This window comes from Patiria miniata, unplaced genomic scaffold, assembly GCF_015706575.1.
Source record: "Patiria miniata isolate m_02_andy unplaced genomic scaffold, ASM1570657v1 HiC_scaffold_7, whole genome shotgun sequence".
Lineage (NCBI taxonomy): Eukaryota > Metazoa > Echinodermata > Asteroidea > Valvatida > Asterinidae > Patiria > Patiria miniata.
In genome coordinates this window covers 34,897,080-34,910,733 of record NW_024037074.1, presented here as the reverse complement: position 1 = coordinate 34,910,733, position 13,654 = coordinate 34,897,080, and the positions used below count along the sequence as shown (strand labels likewise).

At 39.9% G+C, this 13,654-nt stretch overlaps 1 protein-coding gene across 1 annotated transcript in view; it reads right to left on the bottom strand.

Annotated features, from left to right (window-relative positions):
- Positions 1–1,094: 1,094 nt before the first annotated feature.
- LOC119745843 (zinc finger RNA-binding protein-like) overlaps positions 1,095–13,654 on the bottom strand; it is a 39,889-nt gene continuing 27,329 nt past the window's right edge. The window contains 10 exon segments of the mRNA XM_038222471.1: positions 1,095–3,059; positions 4,451–4,586; positions 5,327–5,424; positions 5,993–6,104; positions 6,986–7,081; positions 8,813–8,898; positions 10,670–10,808; positions 11,860–12,040; positions 12,676–12,845; positions 12,965–13,202. Coding sequence (XP_038078399.1) covers positions 2,977–3,059; positions 4,451–4,586; positions 5,327–5,424; positions 5,993–6,104; positions 6,986–7,081; positions 8,813–8,898; positions 10,670–10,808; positions 11,860–12,040; positions 12,676–12,845; positions 12,965–13,202 — 1,339 coding nt within the window. The 3' untranslated portion in view covers positions 1,095–2,976.

Genomic DNA, 13,654 nt, shown 5'->3' with positions numbered 1-13,654 from the left:
ACGCAATACAAAAAATATATACATATATCTACCTTTATGCAATTTACTGATTTATACTTACATTCACAACACGCACAAGATCACCCTGCCGCCGCCGACAGCCGTTGAATATGCTGCACACGTGGGCGCGGTGCACACAATCAAAATTGATTGACATCTGATCCAAAAACGTCAATCAACAATCCCTAGTTGATATCTTCTAATCAGTATCAATATATACAAGGAGATCGATATTACAACATTCGAGTTGAATAGAGAATGAACAGGCTGCACGTACAGAATTCCACGGTGCCTACAGATGAAAATTTGACACGAAAACTGTCTCAGCGATCACAAATAATTCGATCGACGGCCAGCGACACATATCTTGACCCGGTGGACGTGTGTATGTAGTCTGATGAGGGCGCTATTAAATCTTAGCAAGTGGGTAAAAAAAAAGGATCTTGAACCTTTCTTCTGATGTGATTAAAAGTTCCCCGTTTCTTGCTCTATGTTCCAACCATGGAGGAAATAAGGCCAAACCCGAATAAAGCAATCACTGGGAAGGAACAAACAAAGCTAGGAAATTCCAAGCTATACATGACCTTATAGGCCTACAGTTTTTAGCCATTTGTAATGGCATACTTGTAAAGTGAAAAACGATAAAATCTGATCCGAGCAAAATTGAGTTGCATCGTGCCCATCGTATTGTGGTCTTTTGTTTTACTTAGATGCCATCCATATTTTCATGATTTCCCATTACGGGCCTATGCAAAAACATTCCTTCGACGAAAGCCAAAATTACAAAATTTACAATTAATGCTGGAATTCTTGCAATGTGTGAAGTTCACGGCCCCTAAATCACATTATCAATCGAGAATAAGATTTTGAACTTTTCGGGAAATTAGATCGGCCAAAATTTATTTCATACATGTACTACACATCCTTATTAAAATACTCCTTTCATCTCATAGATTAGTATCATGTTTATAAATCACGAAGAAAATCCCGGATAAAACTTTAGTAACTTTCAAATGTGAAAACAATTTAACAAATCAAGTCCTGTAAATCTGTGACAAGACTAGACACAAAATATTGAGAAAAAAAGACAAACATTCTGCTTCCAACTATTTTATTCACCCAGCTTTTACGCAGTACACTTTTTTTCAAGAACAGAAAGAAAACCATTTGTATCACTGATGTATTGTTGCTCACCAGAAGATGTTATAGACGTGTAAATAAAACATACTGAATTACAATACAAGGTAAAATGACAAAAATTCAACTTCAAGCGATTAAACAACTGTTTTAGTTTGATTTTTCACGTCTAAACTTGGGACAAAATTGAAAAAATGTTTCGCCTAATCAATGGGGAAAAAGACTAATTTAACTATATCCAGTACATATTAAGAGCAGGCTATTTTTTCACATGGAGGCAAAGGAATTTTAGAGAAAAAACTTTCTTGGGTAACAATGATTGAAAAGATCAGCTGCAAGAATCTACAAAGTACACAACATTCGGAATAATCATTAATAATACCGTACGATCACAATGTGCTCCAACTTCGACAAAATTGTTTCCATATTAGGGTTGTAATTTTGGGTTGTAATTTTTACACAAGATCAATATTACATCTGGTGGGGTTTCGACTAAATCGCTTTTCCCAAAACCACTTACGTCTTTAAAATGAAAGAAAATCCTGTTGCAAAGAATAAAAAAGTGTCAGAAACTAGTTAACAACTTCCACTAAAACGTAACTAAATAGCTACTAAGTACAAAAACTTTTACAATTGACCATTTTTCGACAAACCTCCCATGTAATTCTAAAGCACTTGTGCGTGGGAAATTTTCCATTAAAACTAATTCTACAAAACAGATAAATCAGAATATATACAGTGTGTATCTAACAAATGCTGGCTTATAATACAATGCAGTTACTCACAAATTTTTTATTTTTTTAATACTGGCGACAAGTAGTTTAGTTTCCAATGTCAGCATTGCATTTAGTTTTCTTTTACTGCAGGTTTGTAGTTTACATATGTATCTAGAATTCTCCCACTTTTCGAGGACCACATTTTGCTCCATTAATTCAGCTTGACTGTAATTTCAAAAGGCCTTTTTATCGACCAAAATACACTAAATTTATTTCAAATTCTGCAAACAATATAACACTAATGCAAAGAACCTTTGCCCTAAAAAAAAATGCTTCATTTATTTTCCAAAACAATACCACTATCTCTCCCGATTTAAAGTTTTTTTTACATACCAAATGAACGCTACAGGTTCACACCAAAAACACACACAAGTATGCAAATCGTGCGCTGAATGCAAAAGACAAAATACAACAGCATTGCTTTTCACATCATTTCCATGTATATCATTCAACCGCATTAGTTTACATCAATGCAGAAATGTTAAGAGTGCAAATTTTTATTTCTTAACCATCAAGGAATGCAAGGTCAAAGGTCAAGGTTCACGGGTCAACGGCATTGCATAGTGCACTCTACACAAACTCAAAACGCCTAAAGTCAGGATCATTGAAGCCATTTAAACATGCAGACAGTTATACTGTTCAACCCCTGTTTTAGGTTTCGGGACCAGGGGCCAGTACAACCAATCCATTTAGCACCACCCCATGATGTCCTGACCAAGCGCAGCGGCAACTTGTGCTCAATATCAGTGCACAAAAGTATGTACTTGTGCGATCAATGCGCACGGCCAGAACATGCAGTGTGGAACTGATGAGCTGCTTAATGCTGAAACTTGCTAACCACAGAAATATTTGCTTATAACGAACTGGTTACGGGCCAAGCTGCCATGCAACGTATATACTGCTTGTTTTCCGCTGACTTAGCTTAGCACATAGTTTTGGTGAACAATATTTTCTGCTCCATAGCTTCAGGACTTTGGGCCCAGGCCAAAAAAAGAAAGAAGTGTGCCACGTATAACGTGTTCAGATCAAAAATAGAATGTCAAATCAGCACCGAGGGAGATGTCTACTTGCTTGCCTCAGGAGCAACTTCAGCCGCTTCCATCTTATCTTCCGAGGCGTCATCTTTCTTGTCTTTTTTTCCTTCGCCTGAGAAAGTACATGAGAAAAAAAAAACCCAAGAATAAATTTACACAAAGACACATTAAACTATCCATAAATGCTTGATGCTAACAGGGTATTACAAGTTGGACGCCTAAAATAATGTAGTTGGAGGAGCCCATAGCTCAAACTAGAGATGACACCAAGCTTTCATAAACCCCCTGTGATGTTACTTTCAACTGCATTGTTATCAATATGTATTGAACTCAAATACAGAAATGCCAAATACAGTATTAGGAAGACTGATCAACAATGATTTAAAGCTATAGTCCATCATTTGCAGCCACCTGAAAAAGTAACTGGCGTATTATTGTTGAAAAACATACTTGGTTGAAAGATAGTAAGGGAACTAAACTCCCTGTGAAATTATTCTTTCTGGCAAGCTGTCATTTTAAGTAATCAACGAAAGAAGGCGTTTCCAACGGTGCATCTTAAGACGCACCGTAGGAAAATTTTAATTAGTTCGTTTTGTTATTCGGCGCAGCGCGCACAAGCATTGGCACGACGCACAGGCGCGCGCGGGTGCTATAATTCGTCAGATCAGTGCGCGACATCGCGTATAGCTGCAATTCAAAACAATTCAAAACATGATTCAGCAACTTTTGATTTGAAATTGAGATCCTAGAATGCTGTTTTTCTCGGAATATACAGCTGAAGCTGAGCTTTGAAACTTCATCAGGTTAGTTGTTCAGTATCCTTCATTAGATTTTGAGCACTTTTGTTGCTTCATACAAACAAAATGCACAAATTACAAAGGATGGACTATATCTTTAATACTTTAATGGAACCAAACTGGCCAATTGACAGGGCATTTTTGAAACCCCAGCTGGGTCTCCAACCTCAACATTGGGGCCTGGTCTCAATTCATATCTGGGACGAGTTTCGGACAAGTTGCAGACATTGTATCGGGTATTAAGTTGCAGGATTCTAAACAACTTCCCAAACAACTTCCCCGCAATCTTTCTGCAATGAAGTTATAAATTTCCCCAGAACATGTCCGAGACAAATGCAAAGCTTCTTCTGGACAAAGTGAATGATTCTTCCCGCAACTTGATCAGAACTCATCCCGGATATGAATTGAGATGGGGCCGTTAGGAAATTTTATGCCACTGACTTAGGGAACTTCGGCCCAATATGGGCTCATGTTCTGCTTCACAAAAATATATGCCCTTATCTGGACGACAGAGGATGTACATTTGGGAGGGGCAAGTAAAGGCTGTTCTGAAGCCAGAGATTAATCCAAAGCAGCAAACAAAACTTAAGTTTCGAAAACCTCAAGAGAATGAAAAAGACACTCGTGCAATCATCAAGGCTGGTGCCAGTGATGTACAGCCAGCCTCATTACAACTACTTGACAGTCTTCAGGGCACCACACTTACTGTCTTCCCCGCCTTCGCTCTCGTTGTGACGGCGTTTACGACGGAAGCCTCGGTTGGGAGTGCGCTGCTCCACCGCTAGGGGCTCCATGCCGAGCACCTTGTGGATCTGGCGGAACACGATCAGGCGCAGTGCGTGCTGGCAAGAGAAAACAAGAGCAAGTTAGAATCATGCATGATGTGCTTATTAGTTTCTGATGTTTCTTCTCTTATGTCATTCATCGAATGATATACTGGAAAGCTGGCTGATGGGCTCCTTTGAACTGGTTCATATTACTGATTTCCTGGAACTAATGTTTCACTTTATTTAACCCTAACTCCCTAGGCGTTTTTGCTAGGATGCAACCTCAATCCTTCAAAATCCCCCAACTACCTCCATGTAAAAATAGCATACAGCCTCAATCCTGCAAAATCCTCCGTTATTTCTTGGATGTGGTCCTTGCAGGGATGACTTCTGCCTCAATCCTGCAAAATCCTCCAGCAATCACTGCCAATACATTGAGGCAGAGCCAGTGACATTCTGGAGCAGTGCGGAGGATTTCAAGTATAATATAGGCCTAAATTTATGCTAGGCTGAGCATAAACAATACAAGGTCTGGTCTAAGACCTTGACACAGTGCAACCTCCGAAATCAGCGACACACTTTTGCCATGTAGCCTCAATCCTGCAAAATGCTCCATTTTGCAAAGAGGATTTTGCAGGATTTGGGAAAGTTAGGGTTAGAGTATTTTACATATGCAAACAACTTCTTTTACTACTGCAGTTGTATGACTTCTAAAGATGTCTATAGACCATGTGACATGTGACATCATTCCTGTTGGATGCCAACAAGGACAACAATTTCCCCTGTGTCTTTCTCATCTCTTCATAATAATTTACCTGTGCACTCGCTGTGATGTCCTCGCTTTGCTGCTTGTCAAGATGAGCCAATGCATCAGTTGGATCCTTCTCACACGGATCAAACAATCCAGGCCCACCTGAATAAATACAAATAATATCAGCCGTTATTACATGTACGTGTAGGTTGTATACCGATCAATCAAATGAGCCACATCGTCACTCATCACAGTGAGTGCCCGAGTGACATGGAATTGAAACAAGGTATTGCATCTGAGTCGATTTATCAGTTCGCTGTCTCCACCTGAAACCACTATATTGAGTGGCTCAATGTACACAAAGAGAAATCTCTTTGTGAAAATGGTGATGAAAATGGTGATATGTCATTCCCCTTGATCTTTACTGTTTTATGATTAACACAACTATCTTTAATAGGTAGCCTCTAGCAATTGGAACAATTATCAACCATCCATACCGTTACCAACTCTGCTCTCAGAGGTTGTGACAATGCTCCTAAGTGAAGGGAAAAATTAGAAGTACCTTTCTCAATGACAAAGGCAATTCGTACCAAAGGCAATATTCAAACCTATATCCTCAAAACCTGACAACAGGTATGTCAAATTGCCCCATGTGGTTCCGTTCCAGTAACAACTACTGATACCAAATTTCCATGAAACCATTTTTTTTTCCAGGGCTTTTTCTCCTTACTTGGTAGAAGCAGCCCTCCAGCGATTGCTTCAAAGATGCGACGTAAAGCATCTCCCGGCCTCATGGGCTGACCACGACTTGCGATGACGCGCTCACACAGTAGCTCTATCGGCTGTTAAGAGAAAAACGAAGTCCCCCAAATCACTTAAAAAAATAAACCTGACAAAAACGTTCCGATGTTGATTCTTGCATTTATTAATGTGACGTGTTCTATAGATTTTACCATTTCTTTTTCGTACTTCTAAATCTTAACCTCAAACCCGTAAGTGACTGGCAGCCTGCTGTACTTCAAAGCTACCATGACCAATCTTTTGTTCACAGCTTAAACAAACACAACATCATTATCACTGTGCGTCATTAACCCTTACCCTACTAGACCCTCCAACGCATGCCAATATGTGCCTCAAGAAAATCTCCTATGTTTTTTGCATGGCCCTCCAATATCTGCCATGTCATTTCAAGGGTAACTGGACAGGCACTCCAATACATGCCACAGAGAACAATGAGAGTCCTCTGATAACAAAGTGAGTGCCCCCAGCTGGTCAGTATCAGGCACCCTCCAGGGCCTCCAACTCCTGCCAATTGGAGCCTTCACAGTCAAGATAGTTTATCCTCCAATTAACTGCAGCTGGAGGGCATTGGCATAACCAACTGACATGCAGTAAACTACCCTCAGAGAGTAAGGGTTAAAGTACGAAAAGTTCAAGACATTAACCAAAGGTATATACAACCTGTCCTGCCCTCACAAAATGTAAAGTTGCAAAAATTCAAGCTTAATGATTTTAGTATCAATAAGTAAAGTAGAACAAGAGTCTTTTTAAAGGTCAGAAATGATGCACGTTGAGTCTCTAGGATCTTTTCGAAAATTGCAAATTCTGAATAGAAAAGAATGTTGCATCATCTGATATGAGTTTTCATCCCAGACTTAACTTTCAAAATTTGAAAGCTGGTAAATTATTTTAACCTTCAAGGGAAAAACCCCTGAAAACGTACCCATCCATTGAGAGGTGCCCAAGTAGGGATGCGCTCACAGAGATCTCTCAGGATCCGGATGATCATCACGCAGGATTGCAGCCCCGTCGCCCTAGCCTGATCACAAAAACAAATCACGGACAAACACAGAAGGGAAAGACGTCAAAGCAAATGCTAGTTGATGTGATATCAGTATAACCACTCAGTCTACACTGTGTCAGTGTCACAAAATGTGAAGGATTAATGAAAGACTTTTGAGACGCTTGATGGCAGCAAACGTACCGGTTCTTTTAAACTGTTTACGTCTTGTTTAAGCTATTGTGTGCCTGTTCAAAATGACATAAACAATGGAAAATGACTGGTGTGTTTTGCTGCCGCCGAGCATCTCAAAAGTCTCCCAAAATTCAAAAATCAAAACTATGACATTTTGAATGAAAACCTCTCTGGTTAATTAGGCCAATGTGTGGACAACTGACAGGTCCAAGGACAGACCCATAAAGAACTCAACAAGTTATTGTGAATCACTCTAAAAATGCTCCTAATTTTAATATCAAATAAAATAGTGTCTCAACTAAACAAACATTTAAAAAAAATGTTATTTATAAAATATTAATCCTGTTTTTCATCTACTTTTATCAAGGAATAACAATCACTGCGGATTCTTATCCCTTGTGACCTTTTTAATGAAAATATTACGTGAAAAATATGCATACATACACATTACTTGATTTGAATGCTTATGTACCCATACAATTCTTTAAAAAAAAACCATGAAAATGACAAACTAAACTCTCATAAAATTCGGCAATTTAACAATCTATCCCCCCTTTTATATCTTACCTGTTTAAATTTTAAATTGCCAAATCGCTAAAAGTCACATGCTAGGTGGTTATTCAAGTTCGGCTAATTTTTTGTTTTAACTTACCTGGGTACGGCGACAGTGCATTCAAACACAGATTAATATGCTTCAACTCTGCTACAAATCTGACAAGTGTTTCACATTTCAGTTTTGTTTTTCGGTTTGTTTTTCCAGCTGTAAAAAAATTACTTCACTATCAACTACAGTGAAGTTGACTTTGTTTTCTAAAAAGAAAAAAACCAAAAAAAACCCCAAAATAACACTACAGGTAATTTGTAACCTTACGGTGTTGCAGTTGAATGGCTGCATCAACTTAAAGGGAATATACAACATTTGCTTTTGCTGTAATTTTCAGAAATGGATGGATTTGGGGGGTTAGTATTTTATAGCAAATATTGTTACTCTGACTTGTTTGACGTTTTGGGTTTCCAGATTCTGGAAAACCAAGAAAAACAATCATGTTCTTGTAGTCTGGTTCGCTGACCCCACGTAAGATGAAACGGAGCAATTTATAGATGTAAGGGAAGAGAATTAGTCCAGCTGGCTTGTACCCTTGAACAGGTGTGTAATTGATTGCAAACAAAATGGGGACTAACTAAATATGGTAAATTGGGAGCAGTATTCAAATTTCCAATGCTGGTAGGCCGATTTTGAAATTATTAAAAAAAATACCATTTTTCTTGAAAATGTCAGCGCACCAGGTGCCATGATTTTACAGGATGCTTTAAAATGTCATTCACTATTAAACAGTCCAATAGCTTATTTCGCAATAATTTGGTAGTTTTGTTTTTTGATGTTTGCAAATGTTGTATATTCCCTTTAAGTTTTTGTAATGTTTACACAACCGTAGTTTGGACACACTTCCCCACAAAATTTTCTGACAGTCTTCTGCACAAATTCCAGCACTTGGCCCTCACTTGTCAAACTCCTAACAGAGCACACTAGAAACAACAATGCCCTAGAGAGAAATAGATTGAATGGAATCGAACCTGAAACCACTTAGCATGGCGTAATGCAGCCAAGGCTTCTAGGCATTTTTGCCTGTCCAAGACGTCGGGTGGGTCCTTAGCCGTATCTATAGCATAAATCATGACACAGCCTTTTGACGGGATGGGTGTTTGACCAACACGCCGCAAAATGTTTTGAGAAAAACACCTCACGCCGCAACCCAGTCGCGGTCAAACGGTCTGACCGGCAGGGCGGGTTGCTGAGGGGGGACAGGCAGGCCCTGGGAACACACTCGGCACTTGGGGTGTGGTTTCGGACCAACAGGGGTGTGGGAATTTACAGCTAAGTGTTTAACAATTTAGTGATTTGTAGAATTTCGCAGATATGTGTTTGTGTAATAGGAGGTGAACCTCTCTCAAAATTTTTTAAGCAACCTGACAAAAACAGTTTCAAAAGATGGACTTTTGTAACCAAACCCCACAAGAGTGCACCAAGGGAACTAAGAACAAACCCTAGGAACGTTTTGCTCAAGTCATATAAACTGATGTTTCATACTTTTATCCTATAACAAGACAGTATATTGCAAAGGGTTTCATACAAAGAGTTGGTGTAAGGGTTAGTTTGTGGGAATTCCAAGTTTTGAGACTGAATACCTCAAATAACTTTGCCTTTCAACGTTTATTGGAAACAGACAATATTCAACTAAAGTTTTTTTCATTTCAAAACTTCTGAACAAATCTTTTAAAGTGATTTTCAAATGTTGGCAAATTGCTGTTCACAGTCAAACACAAAACATTTTTAGGAGTATCCCCAGGAACCACATTGCCGATTGTGACCATAGAGGGCGCCACGTCCCCCCGTACGCGAGTGCGACGGATGATCAAAAATCCTCCTCACTGATGCCACACATCTTAACAGACTGGCGGAGAGCTTGAAATGAAGAGCAGATGACTAAATATGCAAAGGGGTAGATTCAAAAAATACAACAAAGACAAAAGAGACACACAGGCAGAGTCAGGAGACCATACAAGATGGCCGCCTAGCAATGCCAGCCTCTTTCAATCAAATGTCAATATGGAAAACATAAATCATCAGTTTATAGGGAAGATGGTGAGTTCATTTTTCTTTCTTTTCCTTTTCTGGTGCAAAATCCGATTAAATCTTAAAGAGGAGTGTTTAATTTCACAATTTTGATTTTTGCTCTTTCCCAAACTGTAGTTGCATGTACAAGGTCTGTATCAGAAAATATCTGCCTCCAAACTTCATATTTTCAAACAGGAACCAAGAATCTGACTTAAAACACATGGGATTGAGGTTTTGGGCAAACCATGCACCTCCTTTGAAACAATTTGAACTTCGAAAGTAAAGCAGACTTGATACACTGTAAGAAACGGTCAGGTTAGTAGGCAATATTGGCAATACAATTGGCAAACAATTAATATACAAAAGGCAGCACGACAGAATCAAAACTCTTGTACATACACCATTGTCCTCGACTCAAAAAACCGAGTTGATCTTAAATTTTCCATATTTTCAGAATGTAAAAAAAAAAAAATCAATACAACCATTTTTAAACTACCCATCTGCAGCAGTTGATCTGTGCCAGGCAGTCTTGAGCAAGAACACAAAGCATCTTTTGCCAAGAAGTGATTTTCTCACAATTATTTTACGACGGCTCTCGTTATAATTTACAAAAACCATCCCCAAAAAAGGGTTTGATAAATTTGGCGACTTCTTTTCAATTGCACAATGTTGGGGAAATTTCATCCATTTCAAAATTCATTTCTGTAATATTTTTTTTTTTTTTTTTTTTTTGGACAAGCTCTTCATTGGCAAGATTTGCCTGGCTCATTGTCGTTTGGGGGATTTCCCCTCTTTGATGGAATCCAACCACAAACCTGCAGCATCAGCCGCTGCCTCGCGCATGACGGGAGACGTCAGCGTGACTTTCATGGTCATCTTGGAGGTTGGGCTGGTGACAAGAAGGCCCGCCTCCTCCACACACAGCTTGATGTCGTACTTGTCCTCCGTCACCTCCTACACAGCAAAGCAAGCACAATGCAAGACACTTTAATAACACCTTCATTACCATTCAAGTCGGCAAGACGCCTAGTGCCCAGGACACTTTTATAGTCAATAAAATTAAACAAGTGTTAACTCAAGGTTGAACCCCGAGGTACCCCATAAAACCCCATTCAACATCACAATACCCCTCAGGGGAACCTCAAGTTACCGCCTGTTTAATTTCCAACGAAACCTCACACAGAACACCCAAACAACACATACATTGAGTGGTTTTCAACAAGCTGGCATGTTAGTGTTAACTCAAAGTGAACCCCGAGGTACCCCATAAAACCCAGCTCAGTATCACAATACCTCAGGGGAAACCTCAAGTTAATGCCCGTTTAATTTCCAACGAAACCTCACAGAACACCCAAACAACACATACATTGAGTGATTTTCAGCAAGCTGTCATGTTAGTGTTAACTCAAAGTGAACCCCGAGGTACCCCATAAAACCCCATTCAATATCAGAATACCTCAGGGGAAACCTCGAGTTAACGCCTGTTTAATTTCCAACGAAACCTCACACAGAACACACAAACAACACATACATTGAATGGTTTTCAACAAGCTGACATGTTAGGGGAGAATGCAATATTAAACAAGCGGTGATTCGAGGTTTTACCCCTATATATCCTCGAGGCGAACCTGAGGTTACCGCCTCAAGTTCGCATTCTCCCCTTTGTACATTCTGCCCCCATATTTCATCCATATACCAACTGATAGTATTTAGGATTTTTGAAAGTATCCACGAACAGCTTGAGGTACGGAGTGCCATTTATTCATGTGATGAAAAGGCTTGCAGTTTGATAAATTTTAATTGAAATCATGATTTTCAACCATCCTTATTTCTACATTCAACCAGCAGCTAATGACTCTGGTATGAATTTCAACTTATTACAAACATTTTCAACTTTGCAACAAGCATCATTCCCCACTGGTGGGAACTAGGTTCAGTTTAGTGAATCCATCAGATTCAAGTAAGAATTTGTCAGCTTGGTGGAGTTATCAGCCTCATGACTTACACTGAGTTGCTTGGGCAGGCAGTCAGCGATGCGTTCCAGCAGAGTGCGTGTGGGCTTCTCAGCGCACAGTACCACCAGGCCCATGTTGAGATCCCCCTTCAGGAGAAGTCCCTTGGCCAGGACGCCGATGCGCATCACTCCCTTCAGGACACGCACAGTGGAGTCTGGTTTCTCTGCTTGGCTGTAAATCATATAGGCAAAATCAATGGTACCATTGATACTTTGACTTGGCTATGTCTGAAACAGGTGTCTAGAGCTTCAGCTGTACCTGTAATAGGCATGTTCATACACAAGTGCCAATTATTGAAGACCTACCTACTCAATAGCTCTAGACCAGAGGTTCGGATGGAGTCTTAGAGTGGAAGAAGTTGGCAGGTAACAAGTGTGAGTGGACAATACGCTCTGGCCATGTTGAAAGAAGTCTTGCAAGAAGTCTTGCATGAAAGTCTTGCTTTTATATCGATCAAAATGATCCCTGCCAGAGCTGAAAAATGCGACGCCGAAAAATGCGAAGCAGATGGCACAGACAGAACACTATACTTTGGGTCAATTTTCCGGGGACAGACAGACAGACAGACCATCCAATCTTCCAAGATATTTAAAATCCATCAAGACATTTTAAGAAGATATTTAAAATCCATCGAGACATTTTAAGAAGATGTCACAAAAATTGAGGAAAGTAACAGCCATGCACATGGGACTTGATGCCTCTTTGAGTACAATGAACTTGCAATTTGTTTCCTGAACAGTAGGGGATTTTGGAGGATTCAGGAATGTTCCTTGATAGTTTGGAATTAACTTAAGCCAGCACCCTACCCGTCTCCTTCCATCTTCTCCGCATCTTCCTTGGGCTCAGTCTTGACTTCAGTCTTGACTTCAGCCTTGGGCTCCTCCTTCTCCTTAGGCGTGTCTGCCTCGGCTAGGAAGTCCGACACCATCTTGAGGGCCTTCTCGCAGTTGGACACCATGGCCTGCACTTGCTGGAGCTGTGATGCCAAAAACAAAAAGAAATAAAGAAATCTTCAACATTCTCAATATCTTCAAAAATCTCAATATTTGTTACGTTTCAAAATCATGTTCACAGAAAGGATTGTTTCCTTTTTACCTCAACCTCCGATGGGTACACGGCAGCGTGTTTTGCCATGACGTGGCGGTCGATCTCAGAATCGGGCCGTTTCATGATGTCCATCTGTCCGGGCATCTTGGGTGGGACAGGCCTGGGATGCGGGATGCCGCGGCGACGCTGCCACTCAAAGAACTCCATCTCCTCATCAAAGAGGCGACGCTCCTCCCAGTAACGCTCCTCCTCCATGCGACGCCAGTACATGTCCTCCTCATAGCGTCTTAGGATGCAGGGAAGAAATTAATTAGAGTAAGTTCACGCCTCTCTGTTTATCACATCATTCAAAATGTCAAAAAGGAGTGATACCCAAAAAATATTTAAAAAATTAAAAAACCAATCATCAATAATTGTGTGTGTATAAGTCTAACGGTAGACTACCAATTTCTACCAATCAAGTTTGGTTTTTGCTGTTTCATTGGCTCATGTACTTTATGTGCACTGTTCATTTCTTCAAATATAGATAATCTAGAAGGGCAGTCTTTGGCAGAATGATGTTAATAAATTATTACAGGCTGGTTGAATACATGTCTATCACAGCAAAGAATGTTGCATCCCGACACCATTTTTTTCATCATATATCATCTGAATGAAGGTCAGTCATTGCAAAAATGTTGAAAAGACATGAATCTGGGACTGAGAAACATTTGAAACAAACCTTTGAAAATGCACTCG